A 27,641-nucleotide genomic window follows, 5' to 3' on the forward strand; every position below is an offset into this window, starting at 1 on the left:
TCAAAATAATTAGCAGAATCATATAGAAAAAAAGTATTAGCAAAATAATACTCCCTCCGTCCCATAATATAGTGCCTATTTCATTTTTGGTGGTCAAACTTTAAAATCTTTGACCGAATATTCTCATTTGTATATAAAAAAACATATTCATGTAGGATCTTGTTAGATTCGTCTCAATGTGTAGTTTCATAATATCAACTTTTAATATTTTTTATTAATAAAGAATTGAAGATATTAAAGGTCAAAGTTACGTTTTGGAGACCGTGAAAAAAGAAACAAGCACTATATTATGGGACGGAGGGAGTAATTAGCAATATTAAAGTAATAATATTATTATATTTTTAATAACAATATTATTATATTTTGAATAACAATCTTATTATTATTTTTAATAATAATACTATTAAAAGTGATAGTAATAGGAGTAATAATAAAAATAATTGTAATCATGATATTAATATTTATAATAATAATAGTAATAGTAGTATTAATAATAATAATGATAATAATAACAATTACCATTGTTTTATTATCAGAAAATCAAATTACTAAAGTGAGCTCAAAATAAGTTGGGAAGAAGGCCTAAATGAGGATGTAGGGGGCAGAATTTTAATTTTCTTTTATTTTTTGAGAAAAACAGAATTTAAAAAATTTCACTTAAAATTTCCCATTCCTTTTCGAGGGAAAGGATAGAGGAAAAAGAAAGAACAAACAAGAAAAAGAACAAAAGAAAAGAAACATAGAAATGAAGAAGTCTATAACCCTAACTCTCCAAATTCCAATCCTTAGAATTTGCTAGGGAATTTCCATCTCTCTCTACCGATTGCAGATTATATTCCAGTTTTGTTTTCAATCTAAAAGTTCGATTTCAAGCATCAATTACAGGTACTTGTCGAGGAGAGAAATTGAAGGAATTTTTCGACTATGCCAAAAAGTTGAAGGTTTGTTTAGGACTGATTTTATTATATATTGTAAGTTATATGATTTAAAGTTTGTAGTCTAAATATTTGAGTATGAAACTTTCAATTTAATCTACTGGTAGCTTATAAATGTATTTTTTTTGTTTGGAATTTCATTTGTAATTCCTGTCACTTTGAAGTGAGTTTAGCTCATATTAGGGACCTAATCTTTGGGCAAAATCTAATGTTTGGGACCTGAACTTATCATTTGTTATTGTTTAAGACATCGAAGAATTGACACGATATCGGTAAAGAACAGTTTCCGTTTGGTTTGTGGTACTAAATTGAGGCAATGGTAATGAAAATATGAAATCATATGTAATTTGCAAAAATCTCTTAATCATAACCATGGTAATGGAATTTCGTCCCTGATTTTTAGTTACAGTATTTTATTCCCACTTGATACCACATTTAAAGTGGTTTGGATGGTATTGAAGATATAAGAAGAAAAACGCATTATTGCGGATGAATGTCGTTATTATGGAGTCATGGACATTGACGTGAGTTTTTTCTTGCAATATTACATGAAAATTCATTACCATTACCATGAGCATTGACATTAGTTTTTTCTTGCAATACTACACGAAAATTCATTAACATTGCCAACTTTTGGAATTGCCTACCAGATGCACCATGATAGTTTATGAAGAACACGAAGATTTAATGAATTTTCCAGATTGCCAAACTCTTCGTTAGTTGTCTTTCCCACATCTCATATACTTCAATGTTCAGTTCTCCTTCCTCTTTTTCCTCCTCTAGACTCGTCATAGAAGTTGTTTAGGTCCAAATCTAAACTGCTTGTGCGCCCTCTTCTCCTCTTCTCGTGAAAAACCTGACATGTTCTCCTCTTTCTCAACCAAACCATCCTGCAAGTTGAAGAGTTTGAGCAAAATACAAAGACGGGCAGTAACATACTCGTCGGAACTGTATTGTGGGGGAACGCGGGGGGCACATGCTTTTGGATTAAGTGAAGAAGCAGTAAAATCTCACTGTTGTAATTGTTTTACTTATTTGCCATAAATTCGAGATATTCTGGTTTTGTCGTTTCTTAATCTTTTCTCTCACTGTTCTTTCCTGGAGTTTTTTTTTGTGTGTGTGTAGTCCGTTGTGAAGATTTTGTATTTTGAGTAGGGTTAGTTGTTTCTGGTGATCTTTTGTGCCTTCTGAACTAAAGTGTGATGACTTGTGTAACTTGCTTGTTTTGCATCCCTAGGTATCTTTTTTTACATTGTACATCCTCCACTTTAAAAGAATGCAACACTTCCATTTTTGGGGTCAACGTTTATAAACTTTGACCACGAATTTTCACCACTATATAAATAATAGTCATGTGAGATATTGTTAAATTTATGCCAATATATAGTTTCAAAATATAATTTTTCATCATATTTTATTAATACGTAATCTAAGATATTTATGGTCAAAATTGTGTATTGGAGACTGTAAAAATTTGAGTGTTGCATTTCCACAACTTTCTACTGCTAGATTTAACTTATGGCTGTTTGAAATATCTTGTTCTAGGTCTTTTTGCTTTTCAGTCTATTCTTTAATTTGTGCTACAAAAATGAAATCAAGATCCAGCAGTGATGCTAGGGCTCAGAGGCTGAGGAGTACTCAAGGAGAAGGATCAAATTGGGTGCTTATTGTAGGTGGTGCTTTGCTAAGTACTTTATCTATTCGTCTTGGCTTCAAATTGAAACAAGCACTTGATTCTAAACAGCAAGAAAATGCTATCTTGAAAGGTTTGGATATGTGAAAATGTTTTCTTCTTATTTTTGGTTGCCTTCGTAAACTGTAGCTCATTTTGATGCTTTCAATTTAGGTAGTGAAAGATCTGTTGGACGGAGGCTGGGAAATTGTCGTTCAAATTCAAGTTTACATTCCTATGGATTGGATGAGAATAGCTGCTTTAATTGTGCTTCAGGTAGCGATTTTCAGAAACTTACTGACTGTTGTAGGTATCAGAATTTCTGATATACTTAGGTATCATTCTTTTAGATTTGCTGGTGGTAGATGGACGTCTTAAAGGTGCTACTGCATGTTTGCGTAGAGTAGAGGTTCCCCTTTGTTTTTTTTATTTCTCATGATAATCAGGTTCCACAATGGGCTGCATTGCTGACACTCTGATAATCCAAGAATGTTCAAAGGTTACCGAGGCTGTTTAGTTAATTTTAAAATCAATAAATATTTCTCATCGGTTGTTTAGTGTATTAATGCTTCATACTATTACAAACTTGCAAAGGACGGATAGATGCAAGAGGTGCTTTGGGTTGCCATTATGCCATAAGAGGTTAGCCATTGCAGCGATCTGATGAACCTTGCACAATGACTACATCAACGGCCTAGTATGAATTTCTCACCTTGATGGGTTCTATGGAACCCTGTGGTTTAAAATATCTACAGGATCCCAACCTTGAACAATGACTACACCAACGACCAAGTATGGATTCCATATCACCTTCATGTGGTCTATGAAACCATGTGGTTCAAAATAGATACAGGATCCCAACTTTGACTATCAAGAATAATTGATTTGTATGGCTGCTCCTTTCTGTTGGTTGGACTAGAGAAGAGAGGCTTCAGAACTATTGATAGTTATTAATAAGTGATATAAATGACAGATGATAGATTAGTTGAAGATGATGAACTTCTGGACCTATAAAATTTGACTTGACCCAGACTCTGGAGCCTGATCTAAGCATGTGTAAAATTTTTGGATTTGGGTATATGTTTGCCATTACATGTGCATATGAATTAGTGCTAATATATACATATTTTTAGAAGGCCTCTATACTATGTGCAAAAATGGGCATCTTTTCTATTTAATATGAATATGTTATGCTAGATTGGAAGGAACTACTTTTCTGAGTCTAAAATGTCATGGGATTTGATGTAGGAGAACGTGTAATGGAGGTTAAAAACCCTCCAAATGGCCAAATGTTGACAGAACCTGAGGTGTCACTCCCTTTAGTGACTGTTCCTGCACCTGAATATGGCATGGTTTGGGTATCATCTCCAGAGCGTGGTGAGCCACCTTCAAAACCGTTTCACCAGTCAAGTAATTCTGATTCGCCATGTGTCTCTGAATCTGGCTCTGACATCTTTAGCAAGCGAGATGTTATACAGAAACTCAGGTATCAGTTGAAGCGAAGGGATGACATGGTATTAGAGATGCAGGATCGGATTTCTGAACTACAGAATGCACTAAATGTGCAGATGTCTCATTCCAACAACTTACAGTCACAGCTCGATTCTGCAAACAAGGAACTCTTTGATTCTGAGAGAGAGATCCAAAGACTGAGGAAAGCTATTGCAGATCATTGCTTGGCTTATGGAGACTCCAACGAGAAGCTGTCTGCCATTACATCACCATCGGAGCATATAAATGGTCATGTCAATGGTTTTTTTAATGGAGATGGCAAATTTGGTTTGCACGAGAAAAGTGTAGTGGGAGATGAGGAAAGAATTGAAATGCTCAAAAAAGAAATTACAGGGCTGAAAGAAATAATTGAAGGAAAAGAATATCTACTGGAAGGCTTCAAGGAGCAGAAGGTTGAACTCTCTACTAAGATAAAGGAACTGCAGCAGAGATTAGATTCTCAGCTTCCACATATTTTATAGGTGAATTCTTTATCTTCTTTCCTCCCCGCCCCCCCCCCCCCAAAATCTCCTTTTCTTGTTTCTTCTTTGGCGAGGATGGTAGTGTTAGGGGAACTTTCTTTTCTCCAATTTTTTCAAATTTATTGCTGTATGTCAAGGCTTTGAGCTGTATATATATCTTGCATGCGCTAGTGAAGGTTGTTTGAGGTATCTTGTCTACTTTGGACGCTGTTGAAATTGGCAGCAGCAGTGCATATTTTCTATTTGATGTCAATTCTATGCTAGAAATTTTTTTGAATTAATGCGCAGATTGATATTTGTGTGCAAATTTGATGATACACACTTAGGGACGTTTGGTTGGAAGAGGGTAAGGGAAAAGGAATCAAGGGTCACGAAAGGAATCCCAAAACCCCCAATGTACCTGCATGTATAGCTAGACAAGAGAAAAGTTATAAAAGTTGAATCGTTCTCGCCCCTCCCTCTCCCTCCCATCTCTTTCTCTCATTTAGACCGACACCGGCCCCTACCGACGTTTGGAAAATCGGCCCGATTTTTCAAAATAATTTGGAACGTGTATGGGTGAGATATATTTCCTTGATTAAAATTGGCAGTATGTGACATGACTTGACAACACGATCGATATTGAAACGACACAAATATGAATATATTGAGACATAACTTGAAACACATGACATGAATTTAATCATTTGGCATGTCATGTAATTATCCTATATATATAGTTTTTGATAAATTTTGTGAACAACATGAAATGAACATGAGATCTGACATGTTTGCCACCTCTATCCTTGACCAAATTGAGGGACATTCTTGGAGGAAAAATGGTGGGTGGATGCAAGAGTTTTTACACTAGGATGGATGTGTACTTCCTCGTTCAGAAATTTGCTATTGGAGGTTTATAGTTGGAGTGATGAAAGTTCAGAGAGAATCATAGTGTGTTCTGAGCTTGCTATATGGTGTTTTGCCTACAGAATTCATTACAACAATATGGCAGCTAGCATCTTAATTCCTAATTTTGCATCAAAAGCCGCTGAATGAGATTGTTACATAAAATGCTGCTGTAAGTTTGTGGAGGAGTTCACCTTCATATTTCCTATAATCCAAAGATGAAAAATTGACATTTTTACTTTGAAAAACTAGCTAGAAATAGCTCAATGTTTTACGGTTCCTTTTTTTTTTGGGAAATTTAATTTAGTTATTATTAAATTATAGTCTGTTCAACAAACTTATATACTGCTAGTTAAAGATTTTTTTAAAGATACAACACTACCCTTCTCTTAAGGGAAATTTAAGAATTATACAAATTATACTTTTCCCTTATCACCTTTTGCAGTTAAGAATTTTTTAATGATTCGTTCAGCTAGTTATTAGCATCTCATGTCATCTAATGCACTTTTCCATACTTGGGCATATCGAGGCCCAGGCAACCGATGGAAGACCCCCCCCGTGAGGAGGGGGGTGAATAGGAGAAATGGTGGTGTATTTTGTTGGATCACTATACTTGAGTGTATTCATGTAATACCTTCAAATTGACACATAATTAAAATGATTTGTTTAATATATAACCACATGTTTTTGTCTAGAAATTGAGGATTGCTGAACTGTGGTAAGTATGAGTAAGACCCAATAACATTCGCTTGAATTAATCGGTCGTACGCCGAAAACCTGAAAGACAAGGTTAGACTACTTCAGGGGTTGTTCCGGGATCATCCCTCCGATGCTCAAGTTAGTTGAGGTAGAGAGAGAAATTCTAGAGAGAGATGCTTTAGTTTGTTAGGTAAGAATTCAATACATGTTCATTGATGAGATAATCGATATTTATAGCATTGCGAATTCCAAGATATGCAACATTGATGGGATGGGCTTTCTTGGGATCAATAGCTATGTTGCCTTTTTAGGCAATTAGCCTTTCCAGCCTCATCTATGAATCCTTAGACAACCTGGAGCTAGATCGACTCTCAAGTGGGACCCACTATGCCACCTGTCTACTAATTCCTGATGATGTGGCATAGGTGTTGGGGCGGGTCCTATATCGAGCCCAAACAATTAGCCCCACGTCATGGAGGTGTGAACACTGTCGTTAGACCTAGTGGCGTGCATCTGTGGTGGTGTAGGAATAGTTGAACCTTGCTTGACTCTCCTAGGTCGATCAACTTTTAGTTGGGCCTTCGTCTAGTTGAGCGGGTTGGATTCTACTCGGATGAGAATAGGGATGGCAGTGGGGCGGGTCATGTAGGAGACTCATCCCATCCCCGCCCAAGTGGGGCGGAGATGGGTCTAGGTTTGTCGGGGATGGGGCGGGGATGTGGATTAAAATCCTACCTGCAATGGGTGGTGGAGCGGGTATGGATTTTATGCTATCCTCACCCCATCCCCTCCCCGCCCCGCCCCACCCCCACCCGCCCCGCCCGCCCCACCCTGCCCCACCCCCACCCGCCCCGCCCCACATATATATGATTAAAATTCTATTTGTATACTTATATATTTTTAATAATTTTATCTTACAAAAAATAAATATGTGGGGTATGAAGTAGGTACGAAGCGGTGTGTATACACATGCGGGTGGTGGGGGTAGGGATGAAGTGAGTACGACGCGGGTATGAAGCAGGTGCGGGTACCCATACGGGTGGTGGGGCAGGGAGGGGATTGGAATTACATGCGGGTCGGGTTTGGAGGTACCATCCTCCGCACCCGCCCCTTCCAATTCTCATCCCTAGATGAGAGGCTAAGAACCCCCCAAGCTGTCCGAGTGGGTGCCAACTGACACTTAGCCATACTTGGCTAAGTATGGAAGTAACTCGACAAAGGAGAAAAGGTCTGCTATCTGCCGAGTGGGGTGGACGCCACTCGGATGAGGGCTAATGAGCCCCCAACTATCCTAGTGGATACCAATAAGTACTTAGCCATATTTGGCTAAGTATGAAAGTGACCCGTCAAAGGTGAGAGGGTCCCCTGTTGGCCGAGTGGCGTGAATGCCACTCGGATGAGGGCCAATGAACCCCAAGCTGTCCGAGTGGGTACCAATGGGTTATGTCCTGAGGGTTGAGCAGACTGGGCATTGTGGGAAATTTTTGACGTTTCATCTTCCTTGGACCATGGCTTTTGGGGTTGAAATGATCCAATTAGGCCTCTAAAAAGGCCCATCAAGGTGACTCGGGAGGCTTGCGTTGCACATCCCCCGAGGTGCGCCTATATATATGTGAGGAAGGAGAAAGATTTTGAGATCATTTGCTCATTTTGCAATCTTTCTTTCTCAAAAATTCTTCACTTCTCTCTTAACTTTCCACTTCAGCCTCCTAGTTTCTTCGTCCGACCAGGTGTGATCTTGTGTTCCAATTTCTTTTCTTTCAATAAACCTTAGTTCACCCCCTTGAAAATAATGGAGTTCGTCCGACTGGGACTCTCCCAGCCTCACCTCCCTATAAATTCTTCGAGGAGGTGAAGGGGATGGGAATAACGTTGGTGTCGACTATAATAAGTGGTCCCGATCCCTCGGCTGTCCCCGACGTTGTTTCTCTTCCGAGTCCCTCGTGGTTAGTGGAGGAGGAGACCGATGGCGTCGTTCCCTACCCTTGAGAGGTGTCCCTAGCCTATCTCTCCCCGAGGAGTTACTTAGACAAATAAGTCTTTGATGGTGTAGTCAGGATCGTCATGTCGAGTGATGAGGGAGAGACGTCTAACTTGAGGTACCTTGATTTTGATCTGAAAGGTGGTCTAGGTCCTTGCTTCCCTCTTCCCTCCTTCATCAAAGCATTGATAAATGATCCTCAAGGTCAAGCCGTCAAATATCAAATAAGGACCCCTATCATCTGGTCCGACCAGAGGCGTTCGACACCATCCTGACTCCGCCTCCAGGTTGCATAGCCACTTACTATAAGGCTATGGATATGGGATTCTAATTCCCTTTGACTCCCTTTGTCAAGGAGATTCTAAATGCTTATAGCTTGGCACTCAACCAGATTTCTCCCAACTCTTGGGGGGAATCATAGTTGTTCAGGCTCTCTGACATGCTTGGTGTCGAGCTGACCCTCACTCTATGGAGGTACATGTACAAGCTTGTGGAAATGATGACTGAGGAGAACGGGCACAAATGAAGGTGCTTTAAAGTTCAAAAGGGGTACCAAACTGTGTTGGATCTTTCTACCTCTCAGAAGGGCTTCCGACGGGAGTTCGCCTCCATTTACTATGACGGAGATTGGGGGATTCGTTTGGTGCGGCCAGATGTTGAACCTAACTTCAGATTGAATCTTCAAGTCCCTTACCTCACAGACGAGGAGGGTGTAGCAGCTTGCTACATGCAAACTAAGTCTAAGATAGACCGAGGAAGTGAGGTCTTTGTGGCGAGCAACTGGCTCCTTAGTTGCCACCTATTCAAAAACGAACATATCCTTTCTGCTATGGGCCTGAGCTGAACCTTCGCAAAGGGTAATTTGCCGAGGGGGGTCTTCAGTCTGCGGTCGGTTTCGCTTTCACTTTTATTTTGATCACTACCTATTGTTTTTCCTTTTGCAGCCTCTTTTGAGCATACTTGATCGAATTCAATCCCTTCATGGCAGACAAGCTGAGCAGTGTGGCTATGAAGGCGGCTAGGATCAGAGCTGGGATATGAGAAAAGACCATGCTTGTGCTTCCGATTCCCAAGGTTAGTATCACAAATTCTTTCCTTAGTCTTTTTCTTTGACAGTTTTACTGCTCTCTTATCCGATTCAGGACCCTGCCAAGCCAAAGAACACCAATAAGAGGAAGGAGCGAGCGGCCGACAAGGTCGCTCAAACGGAGAAGGCGGTTGCCAAAGCCCGGGCTGAGCGAGAGAAGGCCAAGAGTTCTAAGTCTATTGAGGTGAACTACCCGTCCGACCAGGGTAAGGAGCCTTTACAACAGACCGACGAGGCTGTTCTTTCTCTACATTCCTCGGACTTCTGTCCAATTGACGCGTGTCCCCGCATAAAGGAGTGTCGAAGGGGGTCCCAGATGATGTGGTGGCCGCGCTGACCATGCCTTTCTCTGAGCTGAACCGCCATGAAAAGGATAAACGATGGACTCATGTCATAGACTTCATTTATACTCCTGCCGACCAGGGGTATATTAACTCCCGGATGGGGAGAACGAGAAGAACGAGCTATTGTACTCGTGGGTTGATGTATGTTTGGTTTTAATCTTTCGGCTATCTCCCTTTGATTTTTCATTCATCTAACAATGGCTTTATTCTATTGACAGTTCTCTGCTCAGTTGGCCAATGTTGTCCAAAATCGAGTTCACTTGGCCGAGGAGGTGGAAGAGCTGAAAGCAAAGGGTAAGACCCACTTTGACGAACTATACCGAGCTAAGGAGGCCAAACACATCGCCAGGTCGAAGCTTGAGGATGTTGAGAGGGCCATTGAGGTCGATCAAAAGAGGTTCCGGGAAGAGCGGGATCTGTGGGAAAAAAGGCCGACCTTATTCTTTCCTGTGATTTCGCTGTCACCGCTAAGGCCGATGCGGAAGCGAAGGTTAAGGCGGCCGAGCAGAAGGTGACCGAGCTCAAGGCTCGGCTTTTAGAGGTTGAGAAGCTCGTGAAAACTGAGGAGAAGTGGTTCAACGATTGGTAGCTGACTGAGGCTTGTGAGGTCTACGCCAACGAGGTGGGAGTTAAGGCTCACAAGATGGGTGAGGACGAGATCCTGGATCGTCTGAAGAAAGTGTTGGCCAAGTCCCACCCTGGGCTTGCCTGGGTCGATGTCTAGTCCAAGTAGCAAGAGTCTGTCGAGGCCGAGGATGCTGCCATCCGGGGGCAGATGGACTTGGACGAGGAGGAAAAGGAAAACTCCCGAGGAGGCCGAGGGAGATGACTAGAAGAATCCGCTGACCGGCCCAAGTGGTGATGCGGGGTGGCCAAGGTTTCCAAATATGATGAGCTAGTTGGCGACAACACTATTGCCGATGCCGATTATGCATCCGACCTTCTCCCTAATTTCGGCCTTTTCTCGTCTAGGATGGGGGAGGGGTGTGGTGGGGAGGGGAAGTGGGAAGGTGTGGGGTTGGAAGGTGTGGGTGGGGAGGTGTGGGTGTGGGTGTGTGCAGGGTGGGCAGAGGTTGTATGTACACCTCTGCCCACCCTACACACACCCACACCCACACCCACACCCACCTCCCCACACCCACCATGCCCACCCATACCTCCCTATCCACACCTCCCCAACTCACACCTCCCCAACCCACACCTACCCACTAAACACACCTCCCCACCCCTCTGACACCTCCCCACCCCTCCCCCACCCCCTGCACACCCCACCCCCGTGCACACTCCTCCCTCACCTCTACCCCCCACCCCCTACACACCCCTCCCCCACCCCTGCCAACCCCCTGCCCACCTTTGCACACCCCTCCCTCAACCCCTCCCCCACCACTGCACACACCTCTACCCACCTCCTTTAACCTCTATCCACCCCTCCCCACCCATGCCATCCCCCCCCCCCCCCCCCTCCCCCCCCCCCCCCCCCCCCCCCCCCCCCCCCTGTCCCACCCCTCCCCCACCTCTGCCCACCCCTTGCCCACCCCTCCGCCACCCCTGAACATCCCTCCCCCACCCCTTTCCCCTTGCCCCTTAAGCCTAATCATATCACTAACATCCATAAATTGTTCACACACATCAAGTCCTAACCTCCTACGTAAATTCTTCTTTTGTCTAGCCAATCTTTCTTCATAATTCCTAGCATTATTATCATCACTAACATCATATTCCTGCCCCCTAGAAGCAAGCAAAACTCCAACACTATTAATATCAAAACTACGAAACAAAGAAATACTTGCCTCATTATAGGCCTCAACTCAAGACACGGAGAGGACATCATATGAGCCTGCCTTTGCCTTGTAGCCAGCATCAGCCATTCGCACGAAACCACAAACATCATAAGACACTGATTTGATGTCAAGAATAGAAGCCATATTTGGTAAAACCTGGTTATAAACATAAGTAATCATAAATTCTGTATATTACTAGTAATCATACATGACGGAACCAAAAGTGATCTCTAAAAAAAGAAGGATATCTACTCAAAAAAAGTTTTGAAATAAATGAACATTAAGAGTTCCTTACCAAGAAATCCCTCAAAATTTCAAACTTGTAGTGTTTCTTGCGAGCTTCCACAGTGTAACTATTAGAACTAACCTGAAAGAAGTAGCACCACTAGTCAATAGGAATGCAAAAAAACCGACATATAACAATGATTGTCGGCATCAAAAGAAATTGCAGCAGCAACAAGAAAACAAATGCTATAAAGTTCAAAAACTACTTAAACTGATGTATAAATTATGAACATGAAGTTTAAGCATATACGTCGTGTCCACTATTCCTTGTCATGTTAGAGAAAGGAAAAGTAAGCAAACAACATTTCGTATTTTAAACATAAAGTTTAAGCATATACACCCCTGTCAACTAGATGAGACTAAAGAAAGAAAAGATTAAGAACTCACTTCTTCACATTATTAGTCACACCCAATTTATATTTGGGTTTGTGGGTTGTGGCATATTAGAAACTGACCTCGAAAAAATTCTTCACTGCGATACCAACCAGCTACTCGATCAAAATTCGCTTAGAAGTATCCGCAATGGAGCCAATTGCCTTAGCAAACACCACACGCGTGTCCCGATTAAAATTTGAGTTTGGCGCTAAAATTAATATAAAAAAAGAACTTCACCCTAGCTGAAATCATGGGCGAGCAGGAGCAAGTCTGAGATGCTTCTGTTCTTCAATTCTTTCTCTGCTTCGGAGTTCGACGGATGTTACTCGACAGGAAAAGAGAAAACTATGGATATAGAGAGAAAATATATGAGAAATCATCTGAAACTATGGATAAGAAACAAAAAAAAAAGAAAACAACAAAAATCAGTGAAAAATGCAAAAGAAAACTCACCATGCTTGTTTGAAGATGCGATTGGTTGGTTCAGGGATTCGACCACAGGAAACGTGACCTCTGAGATGTTCCACGGCGTCCACCATACTTGACAGAAGAAAGGAGAGAGAAATACCGAGGAAAGAGAAAATGAGAATTAGTGAGTTTTTCTTAGTGTCGATTCAACAGTGGCGAGAGTTGATTTTTGGTGGTGTGAAGATGCGAAATCGGCCAAATGAGAGTTTTGATTTGTTGTGGTGTGAATATTTGTGAGGAGTAAACCCTAAACCAATGAAGATGAGAGTTGTGCGCTCAATGAAGATGAGGGTGAGGTAAACCCTAAGCCTAGCAACCCGCGAAATTTAATTATAAAGGGTTGCGGTTTTGGGCTAACAACAACCCTTCTGTATTAAGGGCTGCAGTTAGCCCATGCAACCCTTTATTACTAAAAGGCTGCGGTTAGCAATAAATCGTAGCCTTTGCACCGCAGCCCTTGCATTTTTTTTCCACTAGTGATGATATGTTATTGTTATTAAAAAGTAGATGTGATAGGAGTTTATAGTTAGTAAAAGTAGTATTATTTTATTTTAAAGAGAGAGAATGTGGGCCAATAGTTAAAAGGTAGAATGATTTAAATAATAATGAGTCATATCTCAAAATAGAAGTGTAAAGAGTATTCTGGGACAGATAAAAAAATAAAGTGTAAAGAGTATTCTGGGATGGAAGGAGTATTAACAATTAATAAGGAAATAAAACTTTCCATAATAATCATAAAACTTAACAAATTTAAGCTAGAAATTATTTAGGAAATTTAATTGTTTTAATTCAATTATCACTTAAACATGATAATAATCATTACTATCTATAAATTTGCAAAATAGGAAACTTTTAGATTTATACTCAATATTGAAAAATCAAATTTTTTGAAAAATAATTTTTTTAAATAAAAGGTTGACTTGTTGACTGTTGACAACCAACACAACTGTTGACCAACAACACAACTGTTGACCGACAACACAAATCTGTCAGTCAACAACCAACCCACCCACTCACCACACATCAATTAATGTTCTTCAAGTTGGGTTCTAAACAAAACCCATGTCTTTCACATGCACGATTCACGATGCACCGGTCAAAAACACCACCTAACAGCGACAATCGCCGACCAGGATCCCGCGCATCTCACACCTCTCAGCCTCAATGTCCAAACCAATCAGGTCGCTCGCCGGCAACTCAAGGCCACCAGCCCGCACCAAGCTAGAAGCAACGCGAGCCAAGGCACGTTAAACGTGCGTAGTTCGCCCCTTCTCCACAGCCGTGGTTGCATCCCTTCTGCCTTATAAACTGAGATCGCCTCCACCGTTGTTATACTACTACAAGTGGTGCCACCTAGCCATTGTGGGAAACCTTTTTGAATTTTGTAACAATTTACAAAAATAATCCAATTAATCTTTTACTAACAATTTATTTAAAGATTTAGGAAATAATTAGGTTTTAATAATTCGAAAATTATGGAAGAAACTTTGAATCAAATCAACGAATCTTAAATAAATTTTTAGGTTTGTTGAGATTAGATTTGAATACATAATTTTTATCAAACAACAAATCTAACAACAATTCAAATTAGGGAAAAAATCAAATTCTATCCAAATAATTCAAAAAATTAACAATTAAAATTCAAAATTCGAAAATAATTTTTAGGGTGATCTAAGGAATTATTGAAACAAATAAAATCATATATTTTAATTGTTATCCTTAAAATTTATGAATAATCTAATTAAACATAAAATCTAACTAAAGTTCACTAATAATAGGATTAAAATCCGAAATATTCAAGATATATGTTGGTGATGAACATTTGTTTTATTTAACAAATTAAAAACTAAATCTTTAATTGTTAACAAATTATTTCAATGATTAATCAAATTTAACATAAATAAATCTAAATCTAAGAAATATATTTATAAGAATCCGAAAACTTTGGTGTAAATTAATCAATTTATTTCGTCCATAATATAGAAAATTTGGACCTTTATAAAATTGTTTGAGCATAAATCACAAAAAAAAGAAAATCAATTATTTGCAATTTACAATAAATTATTATCAAATGTCAATTATGCAAATTCAAGCCATAAGTAAATCCTACCTTAATTGGATAAAAATAATAACTTTTCATATAATTACATGATCATATGAATATTATGGATAAGGCCAAACTGATACCACAATAGGAACATATAGATGCATATAGCGAAATTTCAAAAAACAATATCCTAACATCAAACACATGATTTTCTCATTAGGGATTAGATGTAAAGCTTTGTAGCGTGATTTCCTTTTTGTATGCAAGTTTTGAAGATCCGAGAGCCCCAAGTGTTGCTCGTCTAATCAGTCCATTGAGCACCACCAATGTTTGCTAAAACGGACATATTATCTTCATAATATAATTCCGGTTTATATTTAGTAATTGCCGGGATGTTTAAGGATTTATTCCTTGTGTCACTAGACACAAATTGTGTTACAAGAGAGAAAAGGCATACAAGAGGTTAGAAAAACAAGGAAAATAATCACAAAAAGAAAAACAAGGAAAATAATCACAAAAAGAAAAACAAGGTAAAATAAAAGGACCTTAAAACTACCTTATCACTTATGAGTGAGATTTTCTCAAGCACTTAATCGTGATCAATGAAATGTGAATGGAAATGAGAGTTTTTGATGCATTAGTGTTGTATTCGCGACTGTTGGAGGTGATTTTTTTTTTTTTTTTTTTTTTTTTTTTTTTTTTTTTTTTTTTTTTGCTTAATTCAGAGGTTGCTGCCTTGCAGGTTTTGGCCTTTTGGCAATTGTGGATTCGATCTCACTTGTGTTTTAGGTTTGAAGTTTGTCTTAGAAATGATGTTTGAAGTTTGGCTAAATTATTTAACATGTTTGATACTTTCTACATTTTTGTTGGTCGTTACTCGCTAGAAATGAACTTTCTACCATTCATGTGGTACCTTTGACCAATAAATTTAGACTAATAGTAGTATGTAAAAAAAATAGCATGTAAAATGTAGTTAAATTCATCTCAATATATATTTTCTTAATATCAACTTTTAATAAGAATTTAGAGCTATATTGATGTTCAAAATTTTGCATTGGCAAATATAAAAGTTAAAACATAACTATTTTTTTTTTAAAAAAAAGGAGAAGTATAACATTGCCTAACTCAAATAGTGATTTGTGTCAAAACCAAAAAAAAATGAAAATCAAAATTTCCAATTTTCACCCATGCCCACACGAGTTAAGTACACAACTGGGTACTAAACTTTGAGTTTTGTTCCATTTTGGGTACTCAACTTTCAAAAGTTCCATTTTGAATACTCATTTTGGACGCCCGTTACTTTTTGGGAAAAATCTGTTAAATGTGTCGTTTGATGCGTTTTTCTAGGCGCATGTGGGACACGAACTGCCACATAATCATTATCATTATTTAGGCGGTATTTTTGGTGGGTTTTATTAACTCATTGTTTTCCTTCATTGTACTTATTACTCCTTACTTCCTTCTCTCTCACTATTTATTCAAATAATTGCTATCTTTGTCTTCTTCACTTACTCCATATTATAACAGAGCATGTGGCTAGCATCACCACCAAGAAAATTTCAAAGAGTACTGAGACTTCTGAACAACGTATATTCTTCATTTACTTCATTTTTCTAACAGTTCTTTATTTATGTCTTTTGGTGGTACTTTTTGTTTTCCTTTTTTGTTGTGTTTGGTGGAGTAAAAGTAATGTTTCTTTTTGGCTTTGCCCGCATGGTTCCTTGTTAAAAAGTTAATTTTTGGAACTAGTTTAACATAATTTTGTTGGATTTGTTTGTTTAATGTTGTTAATTACGTTTAGGGCTTGATAATTAGGGTAAAATTAGTAAATTGATTTTTTCCTAATTGGGGTTAGGATTTTGCACAAACAACAAATTTTGGTTGTTATTTGTGCTTGCAGTTGGTTTGTAAAACATATTTATGAATAATTAGCGTTTGTAACTAATCCTATATTTTAACGTTGGTGAAAGTTAAATTGAAAAAAGATTTTGTTTTGGACCAGGTATGGAAGCGTTACAACATGCACACCCACTATGTTACAACCAGGAGATTCTGGTGACCCACATTTTCAGTGCGCTAATGTGGGAGGATCGATGATGGTTGAGCAAACATGTAAGAAGTGGAGGTTGTGGCGGAGACTCAAGGCATATGGTGGTGTTGTGTGGCCTAATGAGCGTGGGAAAACAAAGACTTGGATTTTGAATGACATACTATACAACAATGGGAGGGACCTCCATGCATGGTTGAACAAAGACATAGTTGTCTACTTTGATGGGTTCCTCCTATTCTTCAAGAAGGATTAAAGCTGAAGATTATTGGGTTTTTGGGGTAGTTTTTTGGTGGATAAGTTAATGGTGGTTCATGTAAGAAAGCTCTATCATAGTTGTATTTAGTTTATGGGTGTTATGGGAGAATGTGACAGCCACTGGTTTTGTTTAGGGTGGTTGTCATTGCTAAGACATTATTATTTTTGTTGATGTCAGTGTAGGCTTCAAAAAAATTTAGTATGTTGGTTATGTAATTGGTTAGAGCCTGCCACTTTTGTTTGAATGAATTATATTGTTATATATGAAAGTAGTTAAATATTTTAAGCCTTGTTTCAATAGTCATTGCACTTATAATATAATATCATTATTTGAGACCATTGCACTTATAATATAATATCATTATTTCAATAGTCATTGCACAACAGAGAGAAAGTGGGAAGAGGTATACATGCATAACAACTCTAACTCTGCAATGACCACTTTGGATGCGCTTTTTAGGACAAACTCGACCTTGCATGAAAATAATGATTTTTGAATTAGGTGAGACTCCTAAAATGACCATTTCTTTTACACGAATGCAGACGGGCCGAACATAGGATTGACCACCACGATGAATAAATCATAGAAAAGCATGCAATGATACAATTAAAAAGTAGGCCAAACTGAATCATACCAACAGATATAATTGAACATCCAAAAAATGCAATCTTTCAAGAAATCAACAACAGCATAAATATCGACTTCCCCAGCATCAAAAAAATTCGATATTGTTCATCAGCAGCAAAAAAAAAATCAACTTCATCACCTTCAATTAATCAGGTACAAACCAACTGCATTAAGGTAAATGAAATAATGATATTATATTATAAGTGCAATGACTATTGCAATGACTATTAGAAAGTGGGATGCACTTTTTAGGTACTTGGGCTATGCTAAGCAAATATTTGATCCATTTTTAGCACTGCTATTACAGTTTAAGCTTGTACATGTGTACACAGAACATGGAAGTGTTGGGCCATTTGGGAGTAATCATAGGAGTGGAGTTGGGTCAAGTCAGTGTGATCAAGGGGCATTTGTGCAATTGTTGTGTGTTGATTAAACATTGATCCCTGAAAATACTGGCCATACTAGAAATGATACTCATGTAGATCTAGACTATGATACAGAAGGCACAGACGAGGATGATGATGAATTTGATACTGCTACAACCAAAGTGAGTGAAGAAAAAAAAAAGAGCAACAGTCTTATGAGGAAGAAGTAGAGATGTCAAATAGAGTAGCTGTAACTAAGGGTTTGACTAAGAGTTTGTTTGGGAGTGACTTTGAGGGGATAGTGATCTTTATAGTCCTAGTGAAGATGAAGATGATGACTATGGGTACTTAGAAGCTCCACCTTCAAGAAAAAAGACACATAGTTCCAGCAAAGGGGTAGATGGAGGGGATATTAGAGTTAACTCTAAGTTTTATGTAGGTCAACATTTTGAAAATGCAAAGGCTGAAAAGCAATCATTGACTACTCAATTGAGATTAGGAAAGCTATACCATTCACTATGAATGATTGCAACAGTGTAGGGGTTAGCTGCATCAACAAGGACGATAAAGGTTGTGCTTCGAGGATTTGGGCTTGATGGGAGAAGGGGAAGAAAAAATTTATAGTGAAAAACATAAAGATGACAGCTACTTGGATTGCTAAAAATTATCAGAGTAAGTTCAAAATAAACCCTTACATGAGGCTACAAGATATAATAGAGATAGTATGGCTAGAGTGGGGGGATTAAGGTGAGCAGAGTCGTAGCATAGAGAGTTAGGAGGAGGCCAGGGGGTAAAGTTTGATTGTAGGTGAGTATATGGAGCAATATACCTTGCTGTCAAGGCATGCTGCAGAGATACAAAGGAGTAATCGGGCAAATACAGTCATAATTAAGGTGGATGGTAATGTTTTTGAAAGAATCTACATTTGTTTTGAGGCACTGAAAAAGGGGTTCTTAGCGGGATGTAGGCCTTTTTTGGTGGACAACTTTTGGTTGCTGCTGGGAGAGATGGTGATAGGTTGTCGTACACCCGTCAAAAATAATTCCTGCAAAACCTTCTAACAATGTAGTAGGGTAAGTAGGGTCGAAACCACAGAGAGATGGTCGTTTTAATCTAGTTTCTAAGGTATGGAGAAACTAAACAAGATCAGGAATAATTGAATTAAAGTTCTAAACTAATCAAATTACGAAAATCAACCTAGAAAGGATCTAGAGTAATGGTTCACCATGTTTATAACTATAATCTATCAAAATATCATCAACAGTTCAATCAATCAGATATCTAGAGCACAGGCTAATCCTTGTTCAGGCATTAACGCTCTCAAATCAACATATGCTAGTACGGTCGCCAACATAATCAGATTGCTAATTGTAGGTAAGCCTCTAAAGAGTACTATCTCTCGATCTATGACTCGATATTACAATATTTAATCAGACAATTGATCAGATTGCAAGATTAACAAAAAAACACTAATCAATTAGAGAAATCAATAATTAATCAAACCATGAATAAATATCAATCATAATCATATCATATAAACATGGATTCCCAAAACCCTAGAAATAAAAATACTCTATCATGAAATAAATAATGAAATCTAAATCTACAAAGAAAACATAATCAAGAAATCAAGGAAAGAAACTAAAAGAAATCATGAATTAATGAAAGAAAATAAAACTAGGGTTTACAACTAAAAACTAGAGAGAAAGAGAGGAAGAAAACTAAAACCTAGGAAATAAGAAAATAACGTGAGAGGGGAGGAGGAGAGAGAAAAAGAATGAAAACTAATCTAAATAATATCTTTTAACCTAATATGACTAGGAAAGTAATTTACAAGATAAGGAAAGTCTTAAATAAATCATTAATAGGCGGATTAGTATCCGCGCGTACGCGTGGCAGATTCCAGCAGAAACAGTGCAATCTTCCGGAAAGCATAACTTCTTGACTAGAAGTCTCCTCGGGGCGTTCCACCTATCGTTGGAGAGCTCTTCAAATCTAGTTTCCAAATCTGCTGGAATTACTCGATTTTAAGGAGCACATCAAAAGTTATGATCAGAAGAGTATACGTGACTCTTTTTCCACATTTCTTCTAATGATTTTCCGCTTCGTTTTTGCTCAAACTCGTACTATGACATATCCATACGATCCTTATTCATTGTAGCTTCTTTCCACGTGCTCCTAATCCTTAAGCTTAGCTAATCATACTCCAAATACGCCCTCAATGCCTGAAATTCATCAAAAACAAGAAAACATACCGAATAGGAGTAGAAAAGTATAACTTAAGAATATAATGCAACAATGAACCTAAATATGAAACTAAATGCTCTAAAATGCAACCTAAATGCACCTAAAAACTATATATATAAATGACTTATCAGATGGGAACAACCAAAAGTTCCCAATTGCTTGGGCAATGGTGGAGGTTGAATCTACTTCTAGTTGGACATGGTTTTAGACACTTTTAGGGGAGGATTTGAGAACAAATGAAGGTGTTAGTTACACTTTCATGTCTGATTAACGGAAGGGTTTATTGAGAGATGTGTCGGATGTGTTTCCACAAGCTGAGACCAGGGTATGTGCAAGGCATGTCTACTGTAACTTCAGAGGGGTGATTGGTGGGGGTCTTGAGTACATGAAGCAGTTTTGGATCATAGTAAAGAGCACCACATAAAATGAATTTTTATCTAACATAGAAGAGATGAGGAAGATAGCTACTGCAGCTGCTGATGATCCTCTAAATAGGAACTACAAGAAATGGTGTAGAGCTTTCTACGCTCATATGTCTTGTTATGATAGTGTGCATAACAGCATGAGTGAAGTTTCAATGCCTACATATTGAACTCAAGGCATAAACTTATCATAACTATGTTGGAGGACATCAGAGAGGAGTTAATGGAGAGGCTGCACAAGAAGAAGGATGAAATATGTAAGAAAGAGATGTTGTTATGTCCAAGAATACAACAGCAAGTTGAAAAACACAAGATATTTGTTAGGGGGTGGAATGTCTTTTGGGGTGGGGGGGGGGGGGGGGGGGTTCTGTTATGGGGTGAGGGAAGGGGCCACACAAACAAAATATATGGTGAATTTGGATGACAGAACTTGTAGCTGTAATGGATGGCAAGTAAGTGGTATTTCTTGCAAACATGCATCCAGTAGTTGCAATTTGGAACAATGTTGACCAACTAGAGCAATATGTTAACCAATTCTTCACAAAACAAGTGTATTTGAAGGCATATGACTACTTGTTGGAGCCTCTAAATGGACCAGAAGAGTGGCCTAGCTCAGAAAACTTGGTCACTGTCCCAAAACTAAAGAAAGTGAACAGCAAGCGCTAAGTGAAGAGAAGGAAGGAAGTTGGAGAAGTTAAGAAAAAAACAGGTTCAGTAATGACATGCAGTCTATGTGGTGTTCAAGGGCATAACAAGAGAGGTTGCAAGAATGTACCTACAGAGTATGTGCACATAGGTGCAAGTGAATTAAGTACTAGCCACCATAGTAGGAGCACCAACGCACCCATGCATCATAGAGGTATAGGTATATATACCTACCCAAATGGCTACCAAAGAGTGGCTACTCTCCAAGCCCAACCACCATAGCAGCCACCAAGTCAACCAACATCTGATCCAACATCTCAGCCAACACCCCAACCAATCCTACATACAACACAACAACCATACAACCCACCCATCCAAAGGAGAGTAACATATTATTCAGATTATGAGGGTGAGCAGACTATATAACATTCAACCAAGACTACTCATTCAGCCTGTCACAACCAGAGAATGGTTCACAAGCTACACAAACAATAACAAGCCACACTTTACATGTATGTGATTTGATTGAATAAGCTTACATTTTTATTACCTTATAATTTGTCCATGTATTCTGAATTAGTTTCTTTATTTCAGGACCCAGCATTGGCTAAAATGATGCAAAGGAGACTTTAGTTCAAAGGTAACTTATATTTAGTTAATAGTATGCTAGTACATAGCTTGATAATGTAACTAGAGTCCTAAATATACCCCTTACATAGTTATATGGTACCATAAACAAACATGAACAAGCCTTAACACTCATAAATCCACCCTTTTTTATTTCAAGCATGATATATTTTGATTCAATCTTCCTTGCCTTTTCATATGTTGTCTTCAGATTGTGCCTCAACAATATCACTTCCCTTCTAAGCTCCTGTTTCTCCTCCATTAACCGTAAAATCACATTTTCTGCCACTCTATAGGCTCTTCAACATCACACCATTTGAATAACTCGCACCCTCTTGTATCATTCTCAGCATCACAATTAGGGCATGCTACAAACTTCTACCAAGGTTGTCCCTTGTTCAGGCTCTGATTTTGGTTATAACAAACTCGCAATGGCATATTTTGGGAATTGGGAGCATGAAACCATAGTTATTTCTTGACATTCTGTTGCGTAGGAGCACAAAATAATAAAAAATATAATTCACATTCATAAAAGAAAAAAAAACAGTAACATTAGATTTCATTTACCTTAATGCAGTTGGTTTGTACCTGATTAATTGAAGGTGATGAAGTTGATTTTTTTTGCTGCTGATGAACAATATCAGATTTTTTGATGTTGGGGAAGTTGATATTTATGCTGCTGTTGATTTCTTGAAAGATTGCATTTTTTGGATGTTCAATTATATATGTTGATACGGTTCTGTTTGGCCTACTTTTTAATTGTATCATCGCATGCTTTTCTATGATTTATTCGTCGTGGTGGTCAATCCTATGTTCGGCTTGTCTGCATTCGTGTAAAAGAAATGGTCATTTTAGGAGTCTCACCTAATTCAAAAATCATTATTTTCATGCAAGGTCGAGTTTGTCCTAAAAAGTGCATCCAAAGTGGTCATTGCAGAGTTAGAGTTGTCATGCATGTCTACCTCTTCCCACTTTCTCTCTGTTGTTCAACTAATCTTTCCTATCAATCCTATCATACCATATTCAATAAATTCAAAAAAAAAACTTACATTTTTTCAAAATCAATCCTACACACTCTTCTATTCTACCTTTTTTTCAAAAGGCATTTACTAAACACCGCCATACAAGACATTGTATGTATATATATGTATGTATGTATATATATAATATATATATATATTATATATATATATTATATATATGTATATATATATATATATGTATGTATGTATGTGTATATATATATATATATATATATATATATATATATATATATATATGTATGTATATATATATGTATGTATATACATATATATATATGTATGTATATACATATATATATATATGTATGTATATACATATATATATGTATGTATATACATATATATATATGTATGTATATACATATATATATGTATGTATATACATATATATATATGTATATACATATATATATATGTATATATATATATATATATATATGTACATATATATATATATATGTATGTATATATATATATATATATATAGGGGTGGGATCCGCTGAAAACAACTCTTAATCTGAAAACTGAAAATAAGGGTAACTTTTAACCCATTTAGGGTAACTTTTAACCCCGTTAGGGTAACTTTTAATACTTTTAGGGTAACTTCTGTCAATTTTGGGGTAACTTTATTATATTAAGGGTAACTCTATATATTTCAAGGATAACTTTATTTATTATAAGGGTAACGATTACCACTTTTAGGGTAACTTTTACCATTTTTAGGATAACTTTTAGCAATTTTAAGGTAATTTTATATATATTTCAAGGATAAATTTTAGCACTTTTAGTGTAACTTTATATGCTATAAGAGTCACTTCTTCCACATCTAAGGTAACTATAGATATTTCAAGGGTTAATTTTGGTGAAAAAACACTTCCCTTCCTAATATCTTTAATTGACCATTGTTCGATGTTTTAGTGCCATTTTGTTTTCCAGAAACTTGACACTTGAATACTTGATCTTGACAAATAACAAGCAACATCTCCGACGAACTCCTCCCCAGTACTCTCATGGTCGTCGACGAACAAATACCTGACGATCAACGACTTTCCGGCAAATTAACCGGCGATCATGAACTCGCGCGAGGTAAACGCCTGAAAATTGCTCCTGGTCGACTCACTGAGTTGCCCGATGTAGCACTTGCTCACATTCTCTCTCACCTCTACGTCGAAGAAGGAGCGAAAACCATCGTTTTGTCCCTACGATTCAACTCAGTCTGGAACTGGGTCCCCTCACTCAGTTTCTCCGATGAAAACTACAGCAAATATGGCAACTCCTTCAACAAATTTGTCGACTCTGCGTTAGCGTTTCACAATGGCAAAAAAATCGAGAAATTCTCCGTCAAATTTAGGGATGATGCAAATTATACGAATTTCGTTGATGAATGGATTAAATTCGCTGTTCAAAAGCAGGTCAAATCTTTGTGTTTGGATTTTACTCATAAATTTAGTAGTAATTATCATTAGATTGCAGGTGTTGAGTATAATTTGCCTGAATTTCTGTACGATGATGCGAATTTGGTGGAATTAGTTATTTGTTTATGCAGATTTTCCCCTGAAGGATTATATAATTGGAATTGTTTGAAGTTACTGAGTATAACGAAAATTAAATTGGATGAGGAGATGATTTCTAGGGTTTTGTGTGGGTGTTAGTGTTGGAGACGTTAGCTTGGAGAGCAAAAATGGCGTTTCAAGAGATTAGGAGAGAGAATCTATTTGAGAATGAGGGGTAAGAGAAAGAAAATCAGGTGGCACGCGTATGGTTAAATCATGGCCGTTCAAAATATCATTTTATAAATCCAACGGCTCAGATTAACTGTTTTCAGTTTTCAGCTTTACTGTTGTTTTCACAAGATCCCATTCCTATCTATATGTATATATATATATATGTATATATGTATATACATATGTATATATGTATATACATATGTATATATGTATATACATATGTATATATGTATATACATATGTATATATGTATATACATATGTATATATGTATATACATATGTATATGTATATATGTATATACATATGTATATATGTATATACATATACGTATATATATACATATATACGTATATATACATATATCTGAAATTTTGGTATGGTTTCATTTGTTTTTTTTCATGGTTTTGTTCATGAAGTTCAATTATTACTCATTCTTTGACTTGCGAATCGCTAGATTCACATCAATTTTAGCTTAATTTTGTTCTAGTTATTTGAAAATTATATGTGTTTCAAATTTTTAGGCTTAATTTCTTTAATTAGGTCACATTTGAATTTTTTTAGGCTTAATTATTACTCATTTATGAATCTGTTGAGTTTGTTAGAGTTTAGTTTATTTGTAATTAAGTGTTGATTTTTGTGATTTTGTTGAATTTGCGTGTTTATGAAATCTTATGGTTACATTACTTGGATGTTGTTGCTTTCTCTGATGTAAAACTGATAATCTTTCCTTGCAATTTTAATTTTCATAATCTTTCGTTTCATGTGGTATTGTCTACTTTTTACTTTTGGTGTTCTCTCTGTTATTTTTATCTTGTTCATTATGGTGTAGCATACTCTGTTTTTATTAGTTTCCAAAGTATTGTTATTAGTTGCTGTTTTAAAGCTATTTGTTACCCCCTCTTACTAACATATATTTGACGAAATTCATACAACCTATTAGCCCAATTGGCAAAACATTGTGTAAGATTATCATGCACATTTCAAGCTTATCATGCACATTTCAAGCTTAACATCATTCTGCTTGACCATTCTCCTCCGGTTGTTCATTGAATGATTTTTTTATTTTGGCTTGTTTACGATAACATATGATTCTTGATCTTTGGATAGTCTATGTGATACTGGACGTCAGCATATGTATATTGTTATGTTGCTTATTCAATGCAGGCATATGTTTCCTTTTTTGGCTTTTGACTTTCTTCCCCAGTGCACTTTAGTTCCCTTTTTCCTGTGTTTGTCTCTTAAATGAAGTTTTACCTTTAATCCTTTACTCTTTAATCTATGAATAAATCGACCATATGCTAATAAACTAAAGCAACTCTTTTTCTGTCTTTTTTAGTAGCTAGAGCTTCGGATGATGAAACTGTTGGACTTGGAAGGCCTCCTTAGGCCAGTAAGAATAGCATGGAGGAAGAAAAGGAAGCTGTAAAAATTATCAGCAGAAAATAAACACGGTAACGCCAAATTCACTTTGTCTAAGGCCTGATACGCTGTTAATATTTGTTTGGATTTGGACAGAGGCATAGATTGCAAAGCATTGCAATTGAACAAGAGTAATAAGTCTTTTTAGCTGGAGTTGCACTTGGTTTTGCTGGTTTCCATATCATCTTCAAATGTTTCTAGCCTTGAGTGTGCACACCAGAGCATGGAACCCCACCATAAAAGGAAGTGGGAGTCCTTTTTGAAGCTTTGGTGGTTACTGGTTACTGTGATTCAGCTAAAAATGAAAAAGAAAGTTAATTTGGGGGGTCTCTCATTATACAAATCAGAAACTTTGGGTTAAGCTAGCTTCTGTTTGAAATAATCAACCTTTAGCTCATCATGTTCATGCAAATGACTGATTGGTTGATGCATCGCGTCTTTGTGTGAGTACTGTTTCACGGAGGACCCCAAAAATGATGCAAAGACTGTCGGAAAGAAATAAACAGATGAGAGCCTGATAGAGATTTTGCAACAAATCTGATTTGAATCAGGATTTGCAACACCAATCTGATGATTTTGCAGGTGATAGGGAGGATTTAAGTCATATTAGAGTAGGCATTATTTGAGTTTTTTGTACATTTGCTTCTAATCTAAGTTTTCAACTTTTAGTTTAGTCCTTTTCATAATTCTCTTAGATCTTTATGTCAATAATATGTTCATTCTTTGTTAGTTAAGATGATGCTGAGTTGCCAAATTTGTCGCTGCAACAATATTGACAAATTGACATCTTATTGGTTCATTTTTATAATGGTGGATTTCCAAGTCTGATATCAATCTAAATTCTTCTGTGACCTTTAAAAGATTCATGCTTTAACTACAATTTTTGTTCAATTTTTCTGATACTGTTACTTTCAGCCCATCAGAATTCAGAGGCTTCGAAATTTGCATAAGCTGATTATTAGGTGGGTCCTCCTAAGAATATTATATGAACTATGAACTGCTCTGCAGAGGTGTTTCGCATTTTTCTGGAGTAACATAAATTTTCTGATGAAAGGAAGGGAGTGTCTTTTATTTAATCCTTATTATTTTGATGGGGAAGTGGAAAGTTGTCCTTGAAATATCTATAGTTACCTTAAATGTGGAAGAAGTTACTCTTATAGCATATAAAGTTACCCTAAAAGTGCTAAAAGTTATCCTTGAAATATATATAAAATTACCTTAAATTTGCTAAAAGTTATCCTAAAAATGGTAAAAGTTACCCTAAAAGTGGTAATAGTTACTCTTATAATAAATAAAGTTATCCTTGAAATATATAGAACTATCCTTAATATAATAAAGTTGCCCCAAAATTGACAAAAGTTACCCTAAAAGTATTAAAAGTTACCCTAAAGGGGTTAAAAGTTACCCTAAATGGGTTAAAAGTTACCATGTTTTCAGTTTTCAGATTAAGAGTTGTTTTCAGCGGATCCCACCCCTATATATATATATATATATATATATATATATATATATATATATATATATATATATATATATATATATATATATAATATATATATATATATATATATATATATATATATATATATATACATATATAGATATATATACTTATACGTATATATACATATATATGTATATATGTATATATATACATATATGATTTCAAATTTAATCCA

General features: G+C 37.0%; 1 protein-coding gene across 3 annotated transcripts; it reads left to right on the forward strand.

The window, feature by feature from the left end:
- The first annotated feature begins 663 nt into the window (after positions 1-663).
- Positions 664-17,123, forward strand: LOC104908387 (uncharacterized). 3 transcript variants are annotated; one of them, XM_048646414.2, is made up of 5 exons: positions 664-941; positions 2,481-2,701; positions 2,782-2,883; positions 3,856-4,580; positions 16,535-17,123. In XM_048646414.2, the coding sequence occupies exons 2-4, from the start codon at positions 2,524-2,526 to the stop codon at positions 4,578-4,580; spliced, it is 1,005 nt and encodes a 334-aa protein (XP_048502371.1). In that variant the 5' UTR covers positions 664-941; positions 2,481-2,523; the 3' UTR covers positions 16,535-17,123. The 3 variants fall into 3 exon arrangements, with proteins under 3 accessions (XP_048502371.1, XP_019102590.2, XP_019102589.2); XM_019247045.3 differs by lacking the exon at positions 16,535-17,123 and adding an exon at positions 5,380-5,700; XM_019247044.3 differs by lacking the exon at positions 16,535-17,123 and adding an exon at positions 5,549-5,700.
- The last annotated feature ends 10,518 nt before the right edge of the window (positions 17,124-27,641 follow it).

This window comes from Beta vulgaris, chromosome 6 (genome assembly GCF_026745355.1).
Source record: "Beta vulgaris subsp. vulgaris cultivar EL10 chromosome 6, EL10.2, whole genome shotgun sequence".
Classification (NCBI taxonomy): Eukaryota; Viridiplantae; Streptophyta; class Magnoliopsida; order Caryophyllales; family Amaranthaceae; genus Beta; species Beta vulgaris.